The 27,855-nt window shown below is 34.3% G+C and overlaps 1 protein-coding gene across 5 annotated transcripts; it reads left to right on the top strand.

Moving 5' to 3' along the window:
- LOC106056763 (centrosomal protein of 95 kDa-like) lies at positions 1-27,029 on the top strand. Of its 5 annotated transcripts, none has more exons than XM_056020148.1 (24): positions 1-21; positions 5,033-5,084; positions 5,286-5,414; positions 6,925-7,143; positions 11,104-11,218; positions 11,337-11,416; positions 12,735-12,875; positions 13,081-13,145; positions 13,295-13,397; positions 13,524-14,079; positions 19,306-19,443; positions 20,633-20,690; positions 20,787-20,839; positions 21,275-21,349; positions 21,432-21,591; positions 21,735-21,827; positions 22,047-22,110; positions 23,563-23,655; positions 23,961-24,133; positions 24,317-24,391; positions 24,635-24,787; positions 25,899-26,032; positions 26,160-26,244; positions 26,344-27,029. In XM_056020148.1, exons 1-24 carry the CDS (start codon positions 16-18, stop codon positions 26,506-26,508), a joined length of 2,985 nt encoding a protein of 994 aa, XP_055876123.1. In that variant the 5' UTR covers positions 1-15; the 3' UTR covers positions 26,509-27,029. The 5 variants fall into 5 exon arrangements, with proteins under 5 accessions (XP_055876123.1, XP_055876124.1, XP_055876125.1 ...); XM_056020149.1 differs by having other exon boundaries at positions 21,435-21,591; XM_056020150.1 differs by lacking the exon at positions 1-21 and adding an exon at positions 3,300-3,542.
- The last annotated feature ends 826 nt before the right edge of the window (positions 27,030-27,855 follow it).

A 27,855-nucleotide genomic window follows, 5' to 3' on the forward strand; every position in this document is an offset into this window, starting at 1 on the left:
ACTTTTTTGTGGAATATGATAGTAAGTCAACATGTTTGATTTGTAAAGAAAGTGTGGCTGTTTTTAAGGGGAGGTATCCCTAGAGAAAATTGAGTTTTAGGTCTAGGATATCGATTTTTAACTAATAACATAATTAAGTAGATCAATCATTTTTCTTTACATTACAATCATTTTTATTGCTTAAATCTGTGTCTAAAACATGTTTTTTTAATGTTTTTGTAAGGGCTATGAGACAAAATCTTAATAAAATTTATACTTTAAACTCATTTTTCTCAAAATGTTAGTTTTTGCACATGTCATTGTGCTTTACTAGGAATTTCTCCTAAACTACTTGATAGATTTTGATGATATTTGAAACACTTCTTAAGGACATCATTAACTTTACTCGTACAATGATTTTTTTTCAATATTTTATTTACTTTTTTTTTTAAAGTATTTTTAATTAATATTTATCCTGTTTTTTTAGGTCTAAAAAATACTAAAAATTCAAAAATTTGTAAAAAATTTAACATACTTACATCTTTAATTCTGACGTTGTACCAATTTAGAGGATCCTTTCTTCTTATCGTTTAATTCAATTTCATGTATTTCTGATCAATAGTTTTTACAAAATTCAGAGTTTTAATTTGTATACAATAAACAATATGGCCGCCGTTACCATGGCAACCATCATTAAAAAAAAAACTTTTTTTTAGCATTATTTATTTTAGAATATCATTATATGTTACCATAACAAATTTCAAAGGCCTAGCTTCAGAAATAGCAAAAATAAGATTTTCAGGGATACCTCCCCTTAAAGAACATAACATTAAAAGGCACTATGAAGCCAAACACATAAACACATATGGTGGCATTCTTGGTTTGAGTCGCGAAGACAAGATTGTCAAGTTACGACTAGAGATTGGGGGATTGACAAGAATATTTAACAAAAAGAGACAAGAAAATGAGTCGGCGATAAGGGCCAGCTACAGAGTTGCTCACATCTTAAGTAGAGCAATGAAGCCTTTTTCAGATGGCGAATGTGTAAAAAAGTGCTTGCTAGCAGTGATGGAAGAAATGTGTCCTGAAAAGAAGAATACAGTAGAAGCTGTCAGCCTTTCTTGCTTGACAATTACAAGGCGAGTGGAAGATATGGGGGTAAATCTTCATTCACAATTAATGCAGCACAATTCGAAATGTTGTCTATTGCTGCTGAAGAGTTCACTGAGATAACTGATACTGCGCAACTCTTGGTATTTATTCGCAGTACAATCAGCAACTTTGATATAACAGAGGAGTTAGCAGCTATGAGGAGCATGCATGGGACAACAACTGGAGAAGACCTGTTCAAAGAAGTGTCAACTATCATGGAGGACCTTGCTCTTCCTTGGAATAAATTAGTTGGAGTGACTACTGATGGCGCTAGAAATATGGTTGGATGTCACAGCGGACTGACAGCAAGAGTTATTAAAAAATTTGTTGAGTCAAATGGAACTGAACCCCTGCGGCTTCACTGCATCATTCACCAACAAAATCTCTGTGGAAAGGTTTTGAATCTGGACCATGTGATGATGATTGTACTCAACACTGTACATTTCATCAAATCACAAAAGCGTTGAATCACAGAACTTTCAAAGATTTTCTGACAGAAATAGAGTCCGAATATGAAGACGTTCTATTTCACAGTGAAGTGAGGGGCTGGTTAAGCCGAGGAAAGGTGTTAAAACGTTGTTTTTTTTAAATCAAAACAAGTGCCACAACTGAACGACCCTTCATGGTTGTGGGATTTGGCTATTTTATGCGACATCACATCTAAATGAACTTAACACCAAACTACAAGGGAAAGACAAATTGATTTCGCATGTGTATGCAGACATATGTGCTTTCCAAACAATTTGCAACTCTTCATTCAACAGGCGGAAAGGGTGCATCTTGTCCACTTTCCTACCTGTAACACTCTACAAAATGATAAGCAGCTAAATATGTCTCTCCCAAAAGAAAGAATGATCCAACTTCTGAGGCTCTTGATGGATAATTTCAGTGAAAGATTTGTGGATTTTCAGAATTTAAAAAATGAAATCCGTCTTTATGAAAATCCGTTTGCTGCCGATGTATCAAGTGCCCCGACAGATCTACAACTGGAACTGATTGACTTACAAAACCAGACATCCCTGCTTGACAAATTTCAAGTGATGCAAACCATTGACTTCTACTCCATGTTACTTGCTGAAGCGTTTCCAAATCTTCGAAAACAAGCGCTAAGGATGATCACAATGTTTTCAAGCACTTATTTGTGGGAACAAACTTTTTCAATGATGAGACGGGTGAAAACCATGTTACGTAATCGCCTCACGGATGAACATCTAGATTCAGTGCTCCGAGTTGGTGTTTCATCTATGCAGCCAGATATTCAGAAGATGGTTTTGAATAAACTTCATGTATCACATTAAATTATGTAAGTAGGTCCACAAATAAAACTATTAAAAATAGCATATTGTATTTTTTTTCTTTTTGGTGTTATGGCCCGCGACACGAATGCCGAAAATTTCAATGGCCCGCAGACGGAATAAGGTTGGGCATCACTGGTATAAGATATTCAAGGCTGTATAGAGCATATCGGTTTGTTTTGGGTTAGATCACCAGATGCCCTTTTGTGAACTGGTTTGTCTAGTTGTCTCTCGCGAAAAGTGCCTTGTCGTGCGATTTACGCGCTGAACTGTCGTTTAGATTTATCGATGGTCCCGGGCCCCTGGTTCAAACCCTGCCCGCTCCCATCCCGTCGTCCTGCGAGAGGTTTGGACTAGGAAATAATTAAACTATCTTCAACTCTGAAGGAACATCCGACACACCTAAAACATTTTATGAATTAAACGACATCACTTAGCTTAATAAAAGAAATTAAACTAAGCCCATATTATTCGATTATTACTTGAATGTGAAGCTGTAAATAGATCTACTATCCAAAAACAAAAATAGTTCGTTCTTTAAAAAAAAAAACAAAAAAAAAACTTCTAAAGCCGCCTTTGCGCTCTTTGTCAGCACGTTGCACCCTCCCTTTTTTTTTTCCTTAACCAAAGACCAAGGGCAAGGGTGTTGCTACATTTTGAGAAACGTTGAGTAAACCTAAATTTTAAATATATCTAAAGACATTTCTATTTTTAAAAAAGAATTTAAGATAAAATAGATCTAAGTCAACACGTTGTTAAGTTGGCTAGATCTACTAAACTAAATTCTAAAATATAATTGTAAACACACCCTCCCCTAAATATAATGACTGTCACTTCCGGTTCGGTTGCTTTTCTTGACAACCGTTTTCATTGGTTAATTTAGAGAGCCAATAAAAAGAAAACAAAACGCAAATATTGAAGAACTACCCGAGTGAAACTAGAGATTATTTTTATATTTTATGCCTATCACAACTAAAGTTCGATTGAGAAAGATATCATCGAGATCTTAAATTTTTGCTGCTAAGGTAGCAACTATCTAGATCTTGGATCTAAAACACATCTGGACTCGTCTGGAGTACTTACCAAACGTCCAACTCCAAAAGAAAGCTTGAAGTTGTTAGTTGATGTTGCTAATTTGTTTCCCTTTTAATTTTTTTTTTTCTGTTCAGGGAGGAGGAGTTAAACGTGTATAGACATGGCTTTGCTTTAGTCTATTAGATCTATGTCTATGCTGTACTAATTTAGATCTACTTAAATCTACTATCTCTACATTAACTATATATAATAATAATATAGACTGGACTTTCATTTATCATAAATTCATAGAATTACAATAAAATTTTGGGATTGAAAATGTAACTAAATGTGATTAAATATTATTTAGATCTAGAATCTAGATCTAAGTATATATATTATAATATATATATATTTTATATTATTATATTCAATCTAGATCTAGACTACTTTTAACTTTTTAACTGAAATTTAGATTTTGATCTAATAAAATCTAGAATAATTATTTTTCTTTTTAAAAATAATTCATATGAGAATTGCAATAATGGTATTTATTTGTGTGTTGGAGGTTTGACACAGAAGATTATAAACAAAGTCAAAGGTGTGTTTTCTGATTTCAAAATCTACAATTCTGTATTACAGACTAAAGACCTGAGTGAATATGGCAAATAAAATCGGAAATAAATAGTAATAATAAATTATTACTATTTGTAAACACAACATATAATCTCAAGTTTAATAAATTGTGTTTACAAACATATCATATCTCTGAAATAAGAACATAAGAGAACTATGAAACAAATGAAACAATAAAACACTTATCAGATAATATGTAATTCTCTTTAGAAATCAATTAGTTATTAATTAACTGTACTGACAGTTTCGTAGTTTCAAAGCCCACTTTTAAAACTGATAACCATAATAACCTCAAGTTAACCCAACTACTATTCTACACGATGGTTACAAAATAATTTCTCAAAATGAACAATAAATATCATAAATATATATATTTCCTACTCCTACTTTATGAAATTTTTTTTTTTCATAATAACTTATAAGAATGGGAGTTCAGTTACATCTATTAATTCTATGAAAAAAAGCCTCTAAATTAGACTGGTAAGTTTGGCTTGTAGGTTTCAGACATATATATTTGTTCAGAAATGAACTTATAATGTCCTAACCCAAACCAGATAGTCATAGAAAGTATGCCCTAAATGTGAAAAGGTCAATAGATCTAGAACAATTCTAGACATTTGACTTATTTACTTCCCCATGAACATTTGAACCATTTTTTTATTTTCTTATAACTAAGGATTATATTCACTTTTATTCAAAAGACAAGGTCTGCTTTGAACATCATCAGTGTATCTGTATTATGTAATTGCATTTTCTAGATTAAATTTTTTTTTTCTGAATATGTAGTAAAACATTATCTTCTTTCTAGAAAAAAAAACTTATAAATGTGTATAATTTTATAGGAAAATTTCAGAGATTATAAAATGCCTATTTTTTTCTTTCTTCTATTTCTTTTTTTTTTTCTAATTGTAAACAATAAACTTTATATTTATATATATTTTTTTCTTTTGTTTAAGATGGCTTGCTTGGAGTCTTTTGGTCCAACTTCAGATTTACCAACTCCTAGAGGTGAAGGTTTAAAAATTTGAAAATAAGTAATAAAATTGATGGACTGCATTAAGTGCATTGCATTTAAATACCATTTTTTAAAATTTATATTTATTTATTTATTTATTAATTGACATAAAGATAAAATAGTTGTGGATAAAATAGTTCAAACAGCAAAAGAACTGAAAAAGAATTTAGTTTAATCCTTTTTTTTTTCCCCAGGTGTTGTAAACTTAGCCAACCATCTGCTTGCTGAGTTTAATATTCCTACAAGACTAGAAGATGTGTCTGATATAAGTGCAGCTCTGTTTGTTGTTCTGTATGAGAGTCTTTTTAGTGACAGACTTCCAGGTAGTGATTTTTAATGAATATCTTCAGACTTTTTTAGCCTAGACAATTTTAAATTATAAGTTAATTCTGTTTAATCTGGTTTAATCATATATATATTTTTTAAAAATAGATTTTAATGTTTCAGCAATTATTATATGTTGGCCCTACATTAAAGTGTGATGTAACAGATTTGCTCTCTTTGTTTTCAGCAAGCCTCTGAAAGATAAAACTTGTGTAAAATAGTAGAAACTGTGTAAACAAAATATTTATTTGTATTTTATATAGGTAAACTATTCTTTCTTGACAACCATCTTCACTGGATATTTATTAAATTATTAAATTTTTACTACCTTTACTATTTTAACTGTGAATGAACCTTGGTTTTAATGGCTTAACTATATACAATTCAGCTCTTGTGGTATGAAGGGAGAGTAACCCTTGATGGTTTACGTGCACGACAAGGCCTAAATTGTGCCGATGTGCCAAAAACTCAAAGTCATATTTTGGTGAATCTACCATGGAAATATTTCATAAAAGTTTTATGTGGTTTTGACTAGTTCACTATATCTTTCCATGTTCTGTAGAATTTAACACACGTGAAAACATTAGAGTAAAAAATATTGATTGCTCTCTTAATTTCTGTTGAAAACTTGTACAAAAATATAGCTGATTTTGCTATTGGAGATATTTATCAATGACTGGAAACTAAAAATAGCTGCTAGTTATTTGGTGTTTTCAGTGTAAAGAGTATAGTATAGGAAGTGTTGATCATGTAATTTAAAAGGTATACAAAACATTGTGTCCATGGTAGCACTGAAAAAAAAACAACTTCTAATTTCTAAACTCTGTCACTTGTAGCACAAATTTGTATTTTATTTAGTTGGCAATATTGATCTTCCAACTGTATCCTGAAAGTCCTTAATTAGTCTCACTAGGTTAAACACACACACAAATATTTTAAATAGAATCCTTTTCTGGCTATGGCTCACATGATAGCCCTACACACACACACACACAACAGATATTTTGGCCCATTGCTTTCTAATAGTAGTCCTTCAAATTGAAACATCTTTGCTTCTGTTTTCCCTTGGATCAGTCTGAAGACTTTCTGTTCCACAAATGTTGTCTTCCACCCTTATACGTGCATTATTTTATTTTTTTTTGGATTGTCAGTTGTATCCTGTATAGATAAAAAAAAATCTACTCTGTCTCCTCTGGCCTGGTCTTCCACTTCTTTGTTCCATCATCTGTTGTCCTAAATAATAAAATCAGTTCTTTATCTAAATCTAATACTTACAAAATACTTTTGCTTTGCATTCTCTAACGAAATAGATATTTTTTTTTCACTTAATTTTCTTAACGTACACATACAAACAGGCAGGTTTGTACAGAATCATTCTGTCCATGCTTTTGATTTTTACATATACATTTAATATGACATAATTACATTTGTACATATTAGAAACATTTGAATGGGTTTTTTTAGACACAAGTTTTAAAAAAGTATTCAAATGATAATATGTCTGTTTAGGTATAGTTCGACAACCATTCAGCAAAGAGGATGAAATACACAATTGCCAGACAGTGATTGATGTACTGTCCTCTGATGTTGTTCATGATAACCTCAGTCATATACGTGGTGTGGATATCATAGCAGGAAACCTGACCTCTATTTCTAACCTTTTGGACATATTTCAGTATCTGCTAGAATACGTGGTCAATAAGATAGACAGTGATCTGGACAACAATTGTAAGTCATAGGGATGCAATTGTTAATAGTGAAATTATTCAGGAATTTTACATTTTTAACTTAAAACTGAACAAAAAAAAATCTAATGCATTTAACATTGTAGCAAATGTTTTATATATCATGTTTTCAAAGGTTATTTTGAAAATGTTTGTTTGTGGAAAACTCTTTAACTGTAAGAATTTTATTTTAAGGTTTTACTTTACATCAAATATGTTTCTGTTGTGATGTAAATCTTTAAAAAAAAATTAGATTGTAAGACATTAGCTGTAGTCAAGATTGTGGTAGCATTATATATTCTGGACATGAAGATCTAGACCACGATCACACACAGGGGGTAGCACTTCTACTTTCAAGAGAGGCATCAAAGGCTTTGTTGGGATGGGAACCAGTTTCCTTAAGACTAATGTCAGCCAGGTTTAATGCAAAGGGAAGGAAAACAACCATCATCCAGTGCTATGCACCCACAAATACAGCACCAGATGAAGAGAAAGAAGAATTTTATAACGCTCTACAATTTGTACTAGAAAAAACATGGGTGACTTGAATGCAAAAGTAGGTACAAACAATGCTGGAAAGGAGCTCTACATGGGTTAACATGGTACAGGACCATACAATGAAAATGGGGACTTATTTGCTGATTTCTTCGCATTCAATGATCTTATCATAGGAGGAACCATTTTTCCACACAAAACTATACACAAGACAACATGGACTTCCCCAGATGGTAAAACGGAAAACCAAATTGACCATTTTGCAATCTCTCTGAAATGGAGAAGAAGTCTACTTGATGTTAGGGTGAGACGAGGAGCAGATGTAGCATCTGACCATCATCTGCTAATAGCAACAGCGAGGATCAAACTTAAATCCTTTAAGGATTTTTCAGACAGACCACACTACAAATTCAACAACCAGTACTTGAAGAGCGAGAAAAACAAGGTACTCTTCAACTGTGAGGTTAAAAATAAATTTGAAGTACTTGCTGGACTAGTGGCAGATGAAACCCTTGAGCAGCACTGCCTCACTCTCCAAGAGATATGGAAATTCACATGTACAGACATCCTAGGCAGAAAAACGAAACAACACAAGGAATGGTTGTCTGCGGATACATGGGCCAAAATCCAGGAACGGAAAGAGCTAAAAGAAAAGATAAACCAATGCCAGAATGAAGAGCAAAAAGCTAATCTTAGAACCTAGTATGGTGCAGTAAACAAGTCTGTAAGAAAGAATGCAAGAGAGGATAAAAAATGCTTCCTTCATGAAATGACAGTCGATGCAGAAAAGGTAGCAGAGCAGAGACATGAAAAGGTTGTACGACATAACAAGAACCATAGCAGGAAGAAATACCAACACCAGCAAGCCAGTGAAAGACAAACAAGGAAAGATTATCACCAGTGATGTTGGACAGAAGGATAGATGGGTTGAACACTTTCAGGAAATTTTGAACCGACATCCTCCTGAATCGATTTCGGACATTCCCCCAGCAACAGAAGAAATGGATGTTAACACAGGTCCTCCTACTAAAGGGGAGATCATCAAGGCCATCAAGAATGCAAAAGAGGGAAAGGAGCCAGGCCCAGATGGTATACCAGTAGAGGCACTAAAAGTAGACCCCAAAATATCAACTGAAATGCTGCATCCACTGCTATGCAAGATTTGGGAACAAGAATAGGTCCCTAAAATATGGAAACTTGGTTATCTAATTAAATTACCCAAAAAAGGTAACCTTGCGCAATGCAACAACTAGCGAGGAATCATGTTACTGTCAACCCTTAGCAAGGTCTTAACTAGGATAATATTGGAACACTTAAAAGATGCCCTAGACAAAAGACTAAGACCAGAACAAGCTGGATTCCGTTAGGAGAAATCATGCACTGACCACATTGCTACACTATGTATTATCATAGAACAATCTATCGAGTGGCAATCTCCTTTGTACATGACCTTTGTTGATTTTGAGAAACCCTTCGACAGTATTGACAGAGACACAATCTGGAGACTGATGAATCACTACGGAATTCCATCAAAATTCACCAATATCATTAAACAGTCATATGATGACTCATCATGTCAAGTAATACACAATGGTAAGCTGACCAACCCTTTTCAAGTAAAAACAGGAGTAAGACAAGGATGTATGCTTTTGCCCTTGATATTTTTGCTGGTGATTGATTGGGTCATGAGACAGACAGTCTTAGATAATAAAAGCGGCATACAATGGACACTAACACAACATTTAGAGGACCTGGATTTCGCCTATGACATCTGCCTCCTTTCTCATACACAACAAAATGCTCAGACCAAACTCACCAGACTCTCAGAAATAGCGAAAAAGACTGGACTTCTAATCAACAAAAAGAAAACAGCTACAGGGAGAGAACATCCTTGATACGGACCACTTCACCTATCTGGGAAGTAGAGTTAGTAAAGACGGCGGAGCTGATGATGATATACTAATTCGGATCAATAAAGCTAGGTCTGCCTTTTCAACTCTTCAAACAATCTGGCGCTCTAAGGCACTATCTCTACATAACAAAATACGAATCTATAATACAAACGTTAAGTCTGTCCTTCTATATGGTTCAGAAACTTGGAGAGTCACTAAAACAAATATGGAAAAGCTCTAGACTTTTGTTAACAGAAGCCTACGCTGGATATTAGGAATTAGGTGGCCAGAAAAGATAACTACTATCGATTTGTTGGAGTGAACTAGACATAAGCCCATAGCCCAAGACATCACAAAACGAAAATGGAGCTGGATAGGAAACACCCTGTGAAAACCAGCTACCAATGTTGCAAGGCAGGCACTTGACTGGAACCCACAAGGAAAGTGGGCAGACCCAAGCTAACCTGGAAGAGGTCAGTCACCAGTGAAGCTGAGGGTACTGGAATGACATGGGAGCAGATGAAGAAAGCTGATCAGAACCGAGTTTGGTGGAGAGGTGTGGTTCGGCCCTATGCTCCCCTGGGAGTACACAGGATTAAGTAAGTAAGTAATGATTGTGGTATATAGTGTTTGTGGATGTGTTCTTGTAGATCCACTTCTTATAGTTGTAGTCATGATTGTGGTATATAGATCGCTCCTCATGGCCTGAAGCTGTGAGACTCAGAGTCTCAAGATTTGAAGCAAGAAGAGTGGCCAGGGTGAAAGAGTGCCGAACCAACAAAAAGCTGAGAGAAGAAGCAGGCCTATCTGCAACTGACCTAACCCACCCATGACACATATGCGGCCAGCTTTTTAAAGCGAGGATCTGACTTTACAGCCATTTTCGAGTCCATAGGAAATGAGAAATGTGCTCATCTTCGACCACGAAGGAGGAGCTATATGTATATAGTATTTGTGGATGTTGATCTACTTCTTCTTGTGCTGGGAGATGTTGACCTTGAGGTGCTAGTAAACACACACACACTAAGTAATGAAGCCAAAGGTGAAGCGTAGATTAGACTATATAGTTTATTAGACTAGAAAACTAAACCAGCTTTCACAAACCAATGAATTATGATATGATTGTTTTAATAATCATATTTGAAATTATTGCTGATAGTAATAATTCTTTCCCTTCAGAATGAAACTGATTTGGCTTAAAAACATTTTGTCCATGGTTGATAATTTTTTCATTGTCAATTTTCGTTTGATGCAAAATTAAATTCATTCATTATGTAATAAACGTTAGTTGGTATTATATAAAAGGGCATACATTTCCCAATATTTTATACAAAATGAAACCTTTTCTTTAAAAAATAAAGGTTATACAAGTTTAATGAAATGGTCAAAATTAATAATTATATTAACTATTAAATTAAATATTACATGAGAAAACAAAAACTTTGAAAGCTTCCATGAATTACTTTTTGTCCTTCTTTTTTTCTATATTTGGCAGTGCTACATTTCATTAGTAATAGATGTTTTTTTTCAGTTTTGTTTTATTTATCATGTAAATGTGTTATTTTTTTTTATTTTAGTCTCAAGAATCAGTGCTGAATCTGACCAATCAAAGTTTGGAAAACAAGATCAGAACTCCTTGGAAACGTCATCAGAAATGTCAGACAAGACAAAGAAAAAACAAACAACGAGCAGGTACACTTATTTCAATTAAGTGTAGAAAAAATTAGGCATATAAAATAATTTTTTTTTTTTTTTAATACTATTCAGTTTACATTTTTGACATGACTCAAGCTTGAATTTTTTTTTACAGGAGTAACAAAGATAGCAAAACATCTTTGTACAAGTCCAATCAACATGATGGATTACAACCAGCAAGCCTAAATAAAAATGGTAAACTTTGTTAAGTTTTCTTTTGTGAATATGAGAAATAAACTTTTTTTTCATTTAGGATTAAGGTTTTATTGAATTAGGATTTTCATTTTATTTTCTTTCTTTGCAGTTTTGAATCAGTAGGCGTTTTTTAAATCGCCTATTTTTTTTAATATTTATTTTAAATCATTTTTTTGTTTAAATTATCTTTAGGCTAAGTACAATTTCTAGTCTGTCAATAAGTTGGTCACCTTTTTGGAAGTTTCTGATATTTCTTTTAAAAAGATGATTACTTCCTCCTTGCTCATGAAGCAATGCAGTGTTGGAACTTGGCAAAGCTATTATCAACTAATCCTACACTTTACCATTAATGTTCATCATGGGACCAATAAAAGCCTGAGAACATATTAGCAAAAATCTTTGACCATCAAAAACCAAAAGGCAGGCACCCCAAAGGCAGACCATGAGTATGGTGGCTTGATGACATAGAGGCAGATGTACAACAATTTAAAGTTCAGACATGGCATAAGATAAATCTAAATGGAGAGATGCGCTAAAGCAGGCCATGGACTGTAGTGCCACTGGGATGTATGGATGGGACTGGTGTGGGAATTTGTGCATGTTACTTTGTTCACAAGTCTTTTTAAGCTGGATTTGAAATAGAAAGCTTTTCCATTTTTTTTGTTTAGTTTACAGATCAGCTTAACTGGCTTGTATGTCTCCCTTTCTTACATTTTTAGAATTGACTCTCAAAGACTTGACTCTCTCTTTTAGTTTTAGCATTCTGTTCTTAAAACTAAATTGTAAATGTATATTCTCTCATTGCTCAAGTTTGACTCTCATTCTAGAAAGAACACAACTAATTTTATTTTCATTATTACAATAGATAAGTGTTTAATTTTAAGTAAAATTATTCTTTCATTTAAATATTATTTTGCCAAGTTTATCAAATATTTTTATAAAGTTTCATTTATACATCAACAATTTGTAAAATTTCTTATGTTAGTGATAATAAAAAAAAAAGAAGAAATGGCCCTTTATGACTTTGCAATGTTTAATTAAAAGCATATATAGTGAAATATTGATGAGAAAGAAAAATATCCTTCTAATAAAACCATTTTTTTTTTTCAATTTAAACATCATTAGACCTACTCATGGAGCAACCATGAAGTTTATTGATCTAGCGGATCAATTTAATGCAAAGTTTATCTTAAATGATGTTTTGTTGTGGTTGTTTTTTTTTTAATAAAATTAAGCTTAACAATTACAAATTAGACCAAAAAAATCTCACAATTTTGTTTTTCTTTTTATATCTGAACAAGTTTTCATCTGTCTCTAGAAAATAGAAAAGCTTTTGATGAACATCCAGTCATCACCCATGAAGAATTCTTTGCTATGACCTACAAAAAAGCTCCAGCTTATCATTTAGTTCGTCCACCTTCACCAATCAAGGCTGATCAGTCAGAGTCACTCCTTGGACGTAAGCTAACAGAATTAAATGAAACTTAAAAAATAATGTTGAAAACGTTTTATAATTAATTATAATTGGCACCAGTGACGTAAAATGACAATCAGACAATATTTGTATCTTTTCAAAAGTTGATTGAAAGTTAATGTATCAAATATCATATTCATCCACATAAATGGAAATGTTAACCATGAAATATTTTGTTTCTTGCCCAAAGAAAAAACGGTGGATTCAGAATTTGATGATACACAAAAAATTCATCAATCTCTTAATTCTTTCAAAGTAAGTTTCGTCATAGTGTTAAAAAGATTTTTTTTTTAATGTACAAAAAGAATAAATGTAATCTTTGTATATAGTCATACAACAAAGGAAAAACAAAATAAAAGGTCAATTATTGCTTACCTCTATTTTGTTTTATTAATGAACAACAGCGACCAACATCTCCACAAATAGATCAGTTTCTGATGAAGGATTATCATACAGACATGTATTCTGATTCAGTGAGTCATCAAGTTCCAGATAAACCTTTTGCTGGTAAGAACGTCAGAGTAACAGCTTGTTGCTTACTTACTTTGTTGTTTTAATTTACTTCTGGTTGAGTGAGTTTTGTTTTCTTTATTATTATTATTTTTAAAAATTAATTTCTTATAATTGTTTTAGCTTCATTAACACTGAACAGACCTGAAATGAAGAGAGATTCACCTGAATTGAAATTGGTTAAACACACATATGCCTCAATTCCTGCTAAAACAACATATGATCCTGTTTTCTCTAAATCAGCTTATGATCCTGTATCCAGTAAAACTACTTTCAATCAGGTATCTACTAAAAGTTCATTTGATCCATTAGCTACACAAATGAACAATGCTATAGCAACTAAAACGACGTATGATGCAGTTTCAGACAAAGCCATCTATGAGCATATTTCATCTAAAACAATGTTTGATCCAGTATTATCCACTAAAGCAACTTGTGATCCTGTAGCATCCACTAAAACTGCTAGTGCTTCAACATATGAACCAATGTCATCTAAAAGTCTGTCTGATCCATTTCCCTCCAAAACTGCACCTGATTTAGTTTCTACTAAATCTTCATCTGATCCAGTGCCCACTAAAGTTTCATATGATCCAGTTTCCTGTTCTACTTATAAACCAGAGTCATTGTCTGGTCATTACCAACCTTCAGCTGTCAATGTGGAGATTCCTACCGCTGAAAGGTAAATACTTTAATTAGAGTTAGTATGAAGTATATTACCAATTACCTTAGTTTGCAAAGACATTATCTTATAAATTACAGACAGAATTTTTATCTTGTAAATTACAGATGTTCCATTGCAAAAAAAATTACATCCATTTATTAACTAGTTGTTCATGTTAATTAAATTCAGGAAGCCTATTTCATGCTTTAATGTCATTTGGAAAGAAAGAGCATTTGTCACTATTTCCATTACACTCTTGCTCTTCTTCAGATGTCTGCTTACGCTTCCAATATTTATCTATATTCTAATGGTCAGATAGGTATATGAAAAACAATTTAAGAAAAATGAATTATCAATGTATAACTTAATAATCAATCATAAAGTGTGGAAGATTTATAACCAGACTAATGTGGGTGTTTCATGTAGTCTCAAGGTTGTCGCTTGGAAAATTTAAAACCAAGCTTGGCCTACTTCTTTGAATGGTGTGATAAAGTAGAGAAATGGAAAGATCCATGTTGTTTAGTTTGTAAAATAAGTCAATTTGATATTCATGTGCAAAATATAATTCTATCACAGGACTGTTATTAATCATTGTTGTTTTGCCAAGCTGCGTCAAGGAATAGTCATATAATAGTTGGTTATAGACATATTGAACAGTAGTCAGGGACCAGTTGGTTATAGACATATTGAACAGTAGTCAGGGACCTGTTGGTTATAGACATATAATGAACAGTAGTCAGGGACCGGTTGGTTATAGACATATTGAACAGTAGTCAGGGACCAGTTGGTTATAGACATATTGAACAGTAGTCAGGGACCAGTTGGTTATAGACATATTGAACAGTAGTCAGGGACCAGGTGGTTATAGACATATTGAACAGTAGTCAGGGACCAGGTGGTTATAGACATATGGAACAGTAGTCAGGGACCAGGTGGTTATAGACATATTGAACAGTAGTCAAGGACCAGGTGGTTATGGACATATATTGAACAGTAGTCAGGGACCAGGTGGTTATGGACATATATTGAACAGTAGTCAGGGACCAGTTGGTTATAGACATATTGAACAGTAGTCAGGGACCAGTTGGTTATAGACATATTGAACAGTAGTCAGGGACCAGGTGGTTATAGACATATTGAACAGTAGTCAGGGACCAGGTGGTTATAGACATATTGAACAGTAGTCAGGGACCAGTTGGTTATAGACATATTGAACAGTAGTCAGGGACCAGGTGGTTATAGACATATTGAACAGTAGTCAGGGACCAGTTGGTTATAGACATATTGAACAGTAGTCAGGGACCAGTTGGTTATAGACATATTGAACAGTAGTCAGGGACCAGTTGGTTATAGACATATTGAACAGTAGTCAGGGACCAACTCCGCCGTATGCCGGTCCCAAGCCCGGGTGAGAAAGGAGGAGGGTTTGGCGTGGGGCTAGCGACCCCACCCTGTAAAACCACTATTGCTACAGAAACGGCAAACTCGACACATAATGAAAACTATACATGCGGCGAGGGCGGCCAAACCCTGATGACGGTGTTGGATCAAAGCCAACTGGAAGTCCAATACCCGATACATGGCAAGCCTTTCAACGCAAGGAAACCGACTCTTATAGGCACGTGGAATGTAAGAACCCTGAATCAATGCGGTAAACTGGCCCAACTTTTAAGAGAGTTTGACTCTTATCGGCTGGACATCCTTGGGATCTGCGAGATGCGGTGGACGTCAAGTGGAAAAATTATCAATGATGGCAAGACAATAATATATTCAGGACATGACAAGGAGCACATTGGTGGTGTAGGAATCATCATGTCTAAAATAGCAGCTTCAGCGCTAATTGCTTGGAAGCCGATCAGTGACCGCATCATTACAGCTCGACTCCAAACAAAGCAAATTAAAGTCACTACCATCCAAGCTTATGCCCCTACAGAGGATGCAGAAGATACCATCAAAGATCAGTTCTATAATCAACTACAAACCACTCTTGATGAAACACCTACTCACGACCTAATTCTACTGATGGGAGATTTTAACGCCAAAATCAATCCCAACCGAACTGGCTTTGAATATGTAATGGGACCATATGGCTCTGCAGAAAACATCAGTGATAATGGCGAGCGTTTGATTTCTCTCTGCGCATCCAACAGCCTTTCAATTGGAAACACATATTTTAAGCACAAACAAATACACAAAAAAACATGGCGATCACCAAATGGGGAAACCTTCAACGAGATAGATTACATTTGCATCTCCAAACGATGGAGGTCATCTCTGTTAGACGTGCGGACCCGCAGAGGAGCTGATATCGGCTCAGACCACTACCTTGTCAGTGGCAAATGTAAGCTCCGATTGAAACGCCAACCAAAACGAGCCACACGACCCCGCCCATTTAATGTAGAGAAGCTTAAAGACGGCAATACTGCAGCACAGTTCCAATTGAAACTAACGAACCGCTTTGAGGCTCTTGCAGATATATTGACCCTTGAAGAAGAGTGGGCCAACTTCAAAGATACCACTATTGGGTGCGCAGAAGAAGTTATCGGAAGGAGGCGAGGTTCATACAAGGAACGGTGGATACAAGACAGAACATGGAAATTGATAGATGAGAGGAAAGAGGCCAAACGTAGACGAGATCAGAAAAATGAAACACAGGATCGCAGCCTAGCGGAAGAAGCCTATAGGGAAGCAGATCTGAAAGTTTCTGTAGCAATAGTGGTTTTACAGGGTGGGGTCGCTAGCCCCACGCCAAACCCTCCTCCTTTCTCACCCGGGCTTGGGACCGGCAGATGGCTCTTGCAGATATATTGACCCTTGAAGAAGAGTGGGCCAACTTCAAAGATACCACTATTGGGTGCGCGGAAGAAGTTATTGGAAGGAGGCGAGGTTCATACAAGGAACGGTGGATACAAGACAGAACATGGAAATTGATAGATGAGAGGAAAGAGGCCAAGCGTAGACGAGATCAGAAAAATGAAACACAGGATCGCAGCCTAGCGGAAGAAGCCTATAGGGAAGCAGATCTGAAAGTAAAGAGAAGCTGTCAGCGAGATAAACAGGACTGGATTGAACAGAAGGGTCAAGAGGCACAAGCAGCTGCAAGCAGAAATGACACAAAAACCCTCCATCGTATTGTCCGAGATCTCACTGGAGCAAAGAGTGGACATGGGGCACCAATAAAAGACAAGCAAGGCAAAACTTTGTTAACGAAAGAAGAACAGGATGCAAGATGGGTAGAGCACTTTAAAGAGACCCTTAACCAACTGTCGCCAGACATAACTTACATATTCAAGGACCCCTCTCCAGACAATGATCTCAAGGTCAAGACAGACCCAATAACTGCTGAGGAGGTTACCATGGCCATTGCAGTGCTAAAGAATAACAAAGCACCAGGACTAGACATGATATCAGCAGAAATGCTAAAATATGGGGGACAGTGCATTGTTAACAGAATGACTGATCTCTTAAATCTCTGTTGGCGAACTTCAAAAGTCCCAGAGGACTGGCAAAAGGGAGTGATTGTAAAGCTTCCAAAAAAGGGCAACTTGGCAGACTGTAACAACTGGAGGGGCATTACTCTCCTCTCTGTCCCAGGCAAAGTTTTCAGCACTGTTTTGTTGAGACGGCTTCAACAGTCTGTAGATGAAAGGCTCAGAGAAGAACAAGCAGGTTTCCGAAGAGGCAGATCATGTACAGAGCAGATTTTCGTTTTACGAAATATCATAGAACAAAGTTTTGAGTACCAACAACGGCTAACGATCAGTTTCGTGGACTTCAAAAAAGCGTTTGATAGTGTCCACCGAGAATCACTATGGAAAATAGTTAGAGAATACGGTATACCAGAAAAATTCGTCCAGATCCTACGACACCTTTACAGTCAGTCTAGTTGCTGCATTAAAACAGAAGAGGGAACAACAGAGTTTTTTACAATCGAGACAGGTGTGAGACAGGGGTGCATCTTATCTCCCTTCCTTTTCCTCCTAGCCATCGACTACATAATGAGGAGAGCAATGAACCAGACTGCCTTTGGTATTCCATGGCATGAACAACTCCGATTGACGGACTTGGACTTTGCTGATGATGTTGCACTACTCGGGGCTACAAATAAATGCATTCAAGAAATGACGGAGAGCCTAGACAGAGAGGCACCCAAAACTGGCCTCCGCATAAACTTGGATAAGACTAAAATTATGCGAGTGGGATATAAGGCAAAGGGTGTCCCCGTCAGACTTGGCGAGTCAAAGCTTGAAGAGCTGGACAAGTTCACGTACCTTGGCAGCATCATAACAAATGATGGAGATGCTTACCATGATGTAGCGTGCCGAATAGGAAAGGCAGGGAGCATTTTCCAAAGGCTGCAGCCTATTTGGACTAGCCAAGCCATTGGACTCGAGACAAAAATACACCTTCTCAACACAATCGTCATTCCAACTGCTACATATGCATGTGAGACGTGGAAGTCATCTGTCAAAATTGAGAAAAGACTAAATGTGGCTCAACAGAGATGGCTGAGACGGATTTTGGGAGTCAGTTACACAGACCGGATCTCAAACAAGGAAATCCTTTGCCGAACTGGGAGTCGAACACTTAGTGAGGTTGTGACTGAGCGTCGCATGAGGTTTGCGGGACATGTTCTACGTCAAAATGAATTACGCACACCAAGAGTTGCGATAACATGGAAGCCAAAACGAGGAAAGCGCAAACAGGGACGTCCTCGTATTACCTGGCGACACACCTTCATGGAGGACCTCAGAACAGTGGACACCAGATGGGAAGAGGCTTCAGACATTGCCAGTGACAGATCATTATGGAGACAGCTTGCCGCCCAATGCGCCGAACGGCGCGGGAGGACCTAAGTCTAAGTCTAAGTCAGGGACCAGGTGGTTACAGACATATTGAACAGTAGTCAGGGACCAGTTGGTTACAGACATATTGAACAGTAGTCAGGGACCAGTTGGTTATTATTCAAATTATCAGATCAGATTAAACTCGCTTTTAGTGAAGAAGTTACCATATTTGTTTACAATTTTCATCTTTCTGTGGACCCACTATTACCCCTCTCTTCCTCCTTGCCCCTGTCTCAGTTGCTTATCTTGGTCTACATATTGTCCCCATAAAGATTCCTAGAGTAAAATCTCTTAGAGCTCATATGTTGTTAAACACTGACAGGTGGCAGAATGCAATCTAGCATTTATAAAGCTGATTTCTGTTGACAGAAACTTTTATTAACATCATTTTTTTCAGAGATTCAACATCAAAACAACATAATTATTCCTATGATGACTTGCGCCAGATGGTAGAGAAGACCACTGCACTGACCAGAATAGCCTTAATGACTAGTCCCATAAGGTCTAAAGAATTAGATACCTTTGATAAGATCAAGTGAGTAGAAACAAAATGTCCATGATTGCTTTATAAAAAATAACTGTTCTCTTTCTCTTTGCTGAATGTGATTCTATTTTGTATTTATTTTGATGTACATTTGTGGAGACAGTAAATCAAGCAGTCACATGCTATCTTGTTTTTTAAGAGGCTTTTATATTTTTACTTGCCCAGGCTTATGAAACAGCCAATATAAAAAAAATACAATATTTTATGTATTTTTAATAAACACCAAAAATTAGACATACAGTTTATGAAGTATATATATACTTGTGTTGTGTTGTCTTTATTTGAGAAAAGAGTCCTTGTAATCAACAATTTCCATATGGATCAATAAAGCAGTCTTAGTTTTAGTCTTAAATTAGATTAGAAATTGTATTATCTTTTATATTATTTCATTTCCATTCCATTTGAAAGTAGCATAGATCAGCATATGTTTGAAAGTAGCATCCATGAGTATGTGTTTGAAAGTAGCATAGATCAGCATGTGTTTGAAAGTAGCATAGATCAGCATGTGTTTGAAAGTAGCATAGATCAGTATGTGTTTGAAAGTAGCATAGATCAGCATGTGTTTGAAAGTAGCATAGATCAGCATGTGTTTGAAAGTAGCATAGATCAGCATGTGTTTGAAAGTAGCAACTATCAGTAAGTGTTTGCAAGTAGCTACTATCAGTATGTGTTTGAAAGTAGCATAGATCAGGTATGTGTTTGCAAGTAGCAACTATCAGTATGTGTTTGAAAGTAGCAACTATCAGTATGTGTTTGAAAGTAGCATAGATCAGCATGTGTTTGAAAGTAGCATAGATCAGCATGTGTTTGCAAGTAGCAACTATCAGTATGTGTTTGATTTGAAAGTAGCATAGATCAGTATGTGTTTGCAAGTAGCAACTATCAATATGTGTTTGATTTGAAAGTAGCATAGATCAGTATGTGTTTGCAAGTAGCAACTATCAGTATGTGTTTGAAAGTAGCAACTATCAGTATGTGTTTGCAAGTAGCATCTATCAGTATGTGTTTGCAAGTAGCAACTATCAGTATGTGTTTGCAAGTAGCAACTATCAGTATGTGTTTGAAAGTAGCATAGATCAGTATGTGTTTGAAAGCTTACACTGCATGCTTCATTTCCTCAGCATTCATACATTACTATGTTTTAATAAAATAATATGTTTGCATTTGATTCTTGGTTTAGGCCAACTTTACCTTGTTCAGATGAACCATTATTTTCATCCAACTTGAAAAGAGATGAGGTAGGAGCAGGATAGTTTTATTAAAAAAAGAGTCAGTAGCGTAATTTTCTTTTGAAATAAATACAATCTATGAAACATTTTAAATTCCTTCCTCAGAGTAAACATGTAGCATTTGCTTCTTATCAGTCAGACACTGATAGAGAGAAAAAGTAAGTTTCAGTTAATGTATGCCAAATCATGTTTGCTGAAACTGTGTTTACACTTTTCTGAGATATAAAGCAAAATTAGTATGTATAACCTATGTATCCGTGATGTACCTGTCAAGGTCTCAAAATGATGTGAAAGTTTTTTTCTGTTAGAGATGTTTCAATTTAAAAACCTATAAAAGTAGATAGGCCTACACACTTATATCAGGGTACTTCAGTTAATAAGTTTGAAGCTTCATGTTAAATACTTCAGTGAATGTATTATTGAAATTAAGTTTCTAATTGAAGTGTTAAAGTGTTTTATTTCGTGAACAGGATTTCTTTTTACCTAAACCAATACAGTGGAAACTTTGGGTCATCAATTTTAGATCTTACCTTCTGAAAATACCCTGATTTTTTAATCATAACAATAAGTAACAATGTATTGTTATTGTTCAGATTGGTATGTAAACCTTCTCATCACAGTAAAAGACCTCACAGTGGACTGAGCACAGCCAAGCAAATGAACAAAAGGTAACGCTTTGGTGTTTTTATGTAGGTAGAGATGATCAGCTTAATTCTAAACCACATCATGATATTGGGTGTATTTTTTAAGCAGGTATAGCAGCAGAGTGTCAGCGTCACAGAAATGTAAACAAGGTGTGACAAAGTCAACCAAGAAACAACAAGCAAACAATTTTCCATCTAATAGAGTCTATGAAGCAACTCGTCAAACTCTTTTAAAAGAAGACATGGCTTTCAAAGAAAAACAGGATGTATGTTTGACTTTAGAGGATTTGCATTATATCAGTTGACGTAACTTGCCGTTTTAACTCAGTTATATTAATTTTTTAAGATACTGATGGAATAAGACTTCTAAATATTTATTAATGGTCACCAATTATATCCATCATTGTAGATTTTACAAAGATTTTATGCAAAGGACCATGAAGAGTTCACTGAAGAGGTAGATGATCTGATTGGAAGAGAAAAACAGGAAGTTCGTAAAAAGGTCAGTTCTACTTTTATAAAGCACTTAATTAAAAGTGTGCCTGAGCATTAGAAGAAGAAAATAATTGAATGTTAAAAGAAAAATACAAAATATCTTCTTTTCATCACTTTTAGTATTTATATTAAATAGAAGAATGAAGTTAAAAAAAAAAGAAATGCACAAAACATCAGCATAAACTTTTGTTTTAGTTGTTGAAACCAAATGTATTTTTGTAATTAGGAGGGAGAATTGTTAAAGCAATTCCTTAAAGATAATCAAAAGAAAAGACCTGAAGGAAAAAAAGGTAATATATTTGTCTTTATTTATTTTTTTTGTTACTGTATAATATATAGTCTATTTAAATGTTTAAACATTATTTTTACAAAGCTTATATCAACTCACTCTGTTTATACACATTATTTCCCCACCATTTCTCTGACACCCACAGACACCCAATTTTAGATCAAGCTGAAATTTTGCGCTTATTTCTTTTACCTGACAACACAAGAATAATAAAAAAAAAATCAATTAGTTAATTAACTTTTGGTAATTAATTGTTTTGTTTGGTATCTTGAACAAGAGAAAGAAATTGTACTTGACTGAAGTAGTGGTATAATCTGAATTATTCCCCTTTATAAGTAAAGTAAAGTTCCCCTTTTAGACCTTGAGGTCTATAGGGCAGATGATGTAAAGGTCATCTGTTTCTGTGGCCTACGGTTAACAAGGGTGCCATGTGGCCAGCACAACGACCAACCGCCTTTACTTTTCCCTAACTAATGTCAGGTACCCATTAGAGCTGGGTGGACTCAGAGGCGCCCAAAGATCCCAAAATAAAAAATCCCAGTCTTCACAAGGATTCGAACCCCGGTCCCCCAGTTCAGAAGCCAAGCGCTTTACCGCTCAGCTATCGCACCTCTTATTCCCCTTTATAGGTCGCAGCTTTATAGTAGGTTTGAAACAAACAATAGATTGATAATAGATATAGATAGAATAGATAACTATACAATCTTCTATTTTTAATAAGCACCTCACTAGCAGAGTGGTTAATATGTAAACTTGAGCCATGAGTTAGAATTCAGGTTGTTCCCCTATTTTTTTTATAAAAATAAAATCCAGATATCCCTTTCTTTCTTTCTTTTTTTTTTAAGTATTTTTTGTTTTTCTTGTTACTATTGTCTATGTAAATGTTTTAAGATTATTATTTTTCTTTCTTGAGTGATGGACTAGTTTGAGTATAAACAAAGGGTATGGCATTACCCACACTGCTCTGATGTACTATAACCCTTTAAGATTGTTTCTATTTTATGTTTTTAAGCCATTTTGATCTAAGAGATCTTTGGAAACCACTTTGTATTTGAGGACACACAAATTATGAAGTGCTTATAGAATGTTATCTTGCTTAGAGACACTATGTGTAAGACATTGATCAGAATCAATACAAATACAAATAGTTTCTGCCTTGAGATCAATACAAATATAATTAATAATACATTTTAGCTTTTGGCATCATTCCAGTTGACAAAGTGTATACATGTTATTTTTTTAATTGAAATGTCAATAAAATATTTACTAATCGAACAATAACTTTAATTTCCCTAATGCTGCACAGTTTTTAACGACTTCTTCTAGTTCCAAGAATTATAAAAAATGTAATTGATTGATCTGGTGGGGTGCTCAACATTTGGTTTGGACTATTCAACTATCAAGTACAAAGTATCTGTAATGATAAATTGTATTTGTTGTGCTATCACTTCAGTTACATCACTTTCAAGTAAACAAGCCAAGATGAAAACAAAGTCCAGAAAGCCACAGAGTCAGTCCATCAAACAAGATTCAGTAGAGCCTGTTTGTATGTCATTTTTTCCTTTAACATGCCAGTAAAAAAAATATTTGAGCTGATTTTGTTTTACTAACAAAATTATTTTCATTTTTTACTTGATCTAATTTTTGCTCAGTTTTATCATTGTATTGGTAAAATTGATTTGAAGTTTTTACTATGAATTTAGAAAATATTTTAATTTTTAACTTAAGAAATAATGTATAAATACATTTATGTTGTTTTTTTCTCTTTAATTCTGTTTCTCATGTTTATGTATTTGTGTGTGTGTTTGTTTATTACTGAAATTTATCACTAAATAAACACTTTGATAACAGTCAATGCTGAAACAAAGGAAGATCTGTTACCTGCCTTACTAGAGGAGTTTCCATACCTCCATTTGAGTGACCACACCTGGCATGAACTATGGAGACGTGGACTGCAACAGATTGAAGCTCTGACTCGTTCTTATCAGGAGAATCTGAGGAAAAAGACCAGCGCTCAGAACCAGGTGTGTAAGTTTATGCATGTCAGGAAGCATTCTTACTAAACAATAAGTTTCAGTGTGAATTGTTACTGAGTTGAATGCAATCCCAAAAATAAGTTTAGCTATTAGCCACATTATATTTTTGATGAAATTTGTTTGAACTGATTTGAAGTCACTATTTGAAAGATACATTTATGTGTGTTTCAGTTGGAAGATGCTGCTGATAGGCATCAGTTGTTGGGAGATTTAATGAGGAAACAATTAGAACACACTCAAAGAATGGTGAGAAAGAAGTTAGCTTAGAATTGGACAATGTTACAAATTTTCACTTGTAATTTTTTTTTTCTTGAAGTTTACATTTTTAAAAAGAAATGTATTTTTAATTTTTCTGTGCTTAATTGTCAAAACTACATAAAATTGAAATGTCTGTGGTAATTAAAACTTTAATACATATTATTCTTCTGTATTTTGTATTTTAAACTTCATGTGTGTTTCTTGTTTTAAACTTCTTGCTTGACTTTGCAGCATGAACTCAAAGAACAAAAGTTACAACAGATCAAAGTAAAAAATAAAATGCATGAAAAGAGGATGCAGTCTGCACGTGCCAGACGCTACTACAATGAATATCAAGTCCGTGCAAGGTCAAAACAATTAAAAAAGAGAACAAAAGAAGAAATGGTAAAGATTTTTATGTCATTGAAATTTTACTAATTATTTCTGAAATTGTAGTGTAGTAATATATCTGGCTGGCCATGTTATTTAGATGTTTTCTCTGGCTAGTCATGTAGTTTTGTACTTGATTTGTTGACCTAACCATCATATACACACATTCTTGTTGCCTCTGCAGAAAGGATCAACAAGTTTTCTTTTGATAGCCTGCTACAGAGTCATTAGTGTTGAGCTTGTAGCTAGCATCTGATCAAGTTACTTTCCCTCAAGTTCACTATATTCTTCTTGCACATCACATTATTTCCACTTCTAAGTTCTTCTCACTGCTGTTATTTTCTGACACTATAATATTACTGGTGTGGTTTGTTGATGTAGTCGTGGTGGTGACATTGGGCTCTTTGTGTGAGTGTTCTGAGTCTTATAAATGATGCACATAGAAATTCACACTCTCTCGTAAATGAGGAAATGACACCACTTGTAGCAGACACAAATAATAAGTTTAATATAAGCAATAACACCCCATAGTGAATATGATACACAATTCAATTCAGGAATGATCAGTATTAATCTTTTATAGAAACATGGTGAATATAATAATAATTGAGTAACTGTTCTTACTCCTTGTATCAACTGTCTGCCCCTAAGTAACTCTAACAACTGCCTCTCTAAACTGTCTATTACCAACTCCTTCAAGTAACTAACAGCCCTTAACTGTAGTTCACTAAAGGTTAAAAGTGTTCACCTTAGGGCAACATGAGTTGTGAATAACATTCACAATATTGAAATAGGGCACCAACTTTGAGGTGGTGACAGTTTTTCTTTGTCTTTATTAGCAGTAAAAGTGAAGTACAGTTTCTCTTTGAGACCTTGTGATCTGAAGGACAGGAGATGTAAAGGTCATCTTTTTCTTTCCTATAATTTTTCTATTGCTTTCATTCGGCTGAACTATGTGTCACAGATTCATGAAGGTTTAGCAATGCAACATTTTGACAAACATAAAATTCTTCTTATGTTCTTAACATTTTGTTATACACTTTTGATTCAACAAATCAATCTCAATTTTAATTTAAATATAAGATAATCTGGTATTTTAGTGAATAACTTATTTTTGTATTTGTAGGTTTTCCGTGATTTGTTCAAAACTGCATTAAATATCCAGAAAGAAAGACTGAAAGATATTCGTCATTATGCCAATGATTGTCGAAAACGTCAGGAAATTCAGCGCCAAAATGGAATAGAATCATTAGAAAATTTGTATCCTTTTTGTTTATTGGTTATAATAGCTGCAAGAAAATACAGCCCAGATAGTTTACATATTTGACAAAGTTTATAATATATATATATATACATTGTAGAACTATTTTCTTTAACTGTGTACAAGTTACCAAGACCAATTCCAGATGCTGGCAGAAAGATTAGATAAAGAACGATTGGACACTGGAGTAAGAGAAATGGCTCAACAGCAGGTGAATTTTGAGTTCCATTCCCATTACTAATCAATATTCATAGTTTATTTTGTGACCATAAAGAAAACAATTTAATAATTGAATAAAATTCTCTTTTAGATGCTAGAGCGTGTGAAACGAGAACTTCGAAAGAAAATGGAAGCAGAGATAAAGCTGTACCAAGAACAGATGTTTCAAGATGATGATAATGTTCACTTTAGACAAAAGGATGCAGATCGAGTCAAGCAACATTTGCATCTAGCTCGCTACACTGGCAAAGTTTGAGTGACATCCTCATAAAGTAGTACAATGAGAAATCTCTACAAAAAATGTCTACATTTGCTTTTAAAAACTTGAACAAACATAAATATAAAAAAAAAAAAAGAAATTCTATTAATGTGTGTACACAATTGATCAATATTACTGCCCAAGTGAGTTTTATTTCTACTCTTATGAAATTGGCTTAGAAACAATGTAAATGAGTCCAAGTTGAATATTCTGTCAAGATCTTGGTAAGACTTATGAAGTTGTATGTTGTAGATGATATATATATGTGCCCAAAGACTAATTAAGTTTGCTTTTCTGTAGATCACAAATGACCATTCTCTGTATGAGTCAAAACTTTTTTTATAAGTAGTTTTTATGTCTTTATTTTATATCTTATTTATGAACTGCTCTACTTTGTTATGTATTGACCAGGGAACTTATTTTACCATTGTACATACATTATTATTATTGCTAAAACATTTGATTTCTCATCATGTACACATTTATATACACAATAAATTAACATCTTTTCATGAAAAGTTAACATCTTGGTTCTGTTTATACCATGCCAAATAAAAATGTTGTTTTAGTAAATGACACAAATTTGTTTGTATGACATTTGACTAAATATTATCTTATAAACTTTTAGTTAACTGGTATAATTAAAATGATATTAAATGTTTTTTTTTTTATATTTATCAATAAATCAAATACAGCTTTTAAATCTGATTATTTCAGTAAATTAAAGGTAGGTTGATATTTAGTAGTATAAAGACTAATTTTAGTCAAATTAATGTATACATTCCTAACTTGTAATGGATGTGCTTAACAGAAGTGGTTTGAATTAAGTCCGACACCATTAGCTTATCTGTACTTCAAAGAATTTAACCTTCTATGACAAGAACATGTCCTATTTATGGTAATATGAACTGCTCATAGAGTTTCAATGATCAAATATAAACAATTGTGACAGTAGAGGGGAAAAAAAAATTCCTCAAATTGGGGATATTAACTTGACTTAGGATTTGTTCATTTGGTGTCATCTTCAATCTATTTTCACAACGAGAATGTTTTATGTTTAGGTTTGCCAATTTGGCTTGTGCCAAAAGACTGAACAAAAGTTCACTAAAAACTACACCAGGTAAACTGTCATTTAACTCAGAAACAAATGAAAAATGTCACAACATACATTGTCGCCGCCTCTGTGTTGACTTAAAAAGTGTGAGATTATCAAGAGTCTGTGTATGTATATTTTATTTAACAATTTGAAAACAGAGAGAATATATAACAAAATCCAGTCATATAAAAAAAAAAAACTTGCTCAACAATCTTTTTTTTTTTTGCTTGATCTCAAAATTCCTCAAG

The sequence above is a fragment of the Biomphalaria glabrata genome, chromosome 2 (genome assembly GCF_947242115.1).
Source record: "Biomphalaria glabrata chromosome 2, xgBioGlab47.1, whole genome shotgun sequence".
Classification (NCBI taxonomy): Eukaryota; Metazoa; Mollusca; class Gastropoda; family Planorbidae; genus Biomphalaria; species Biomphalaria glabrata.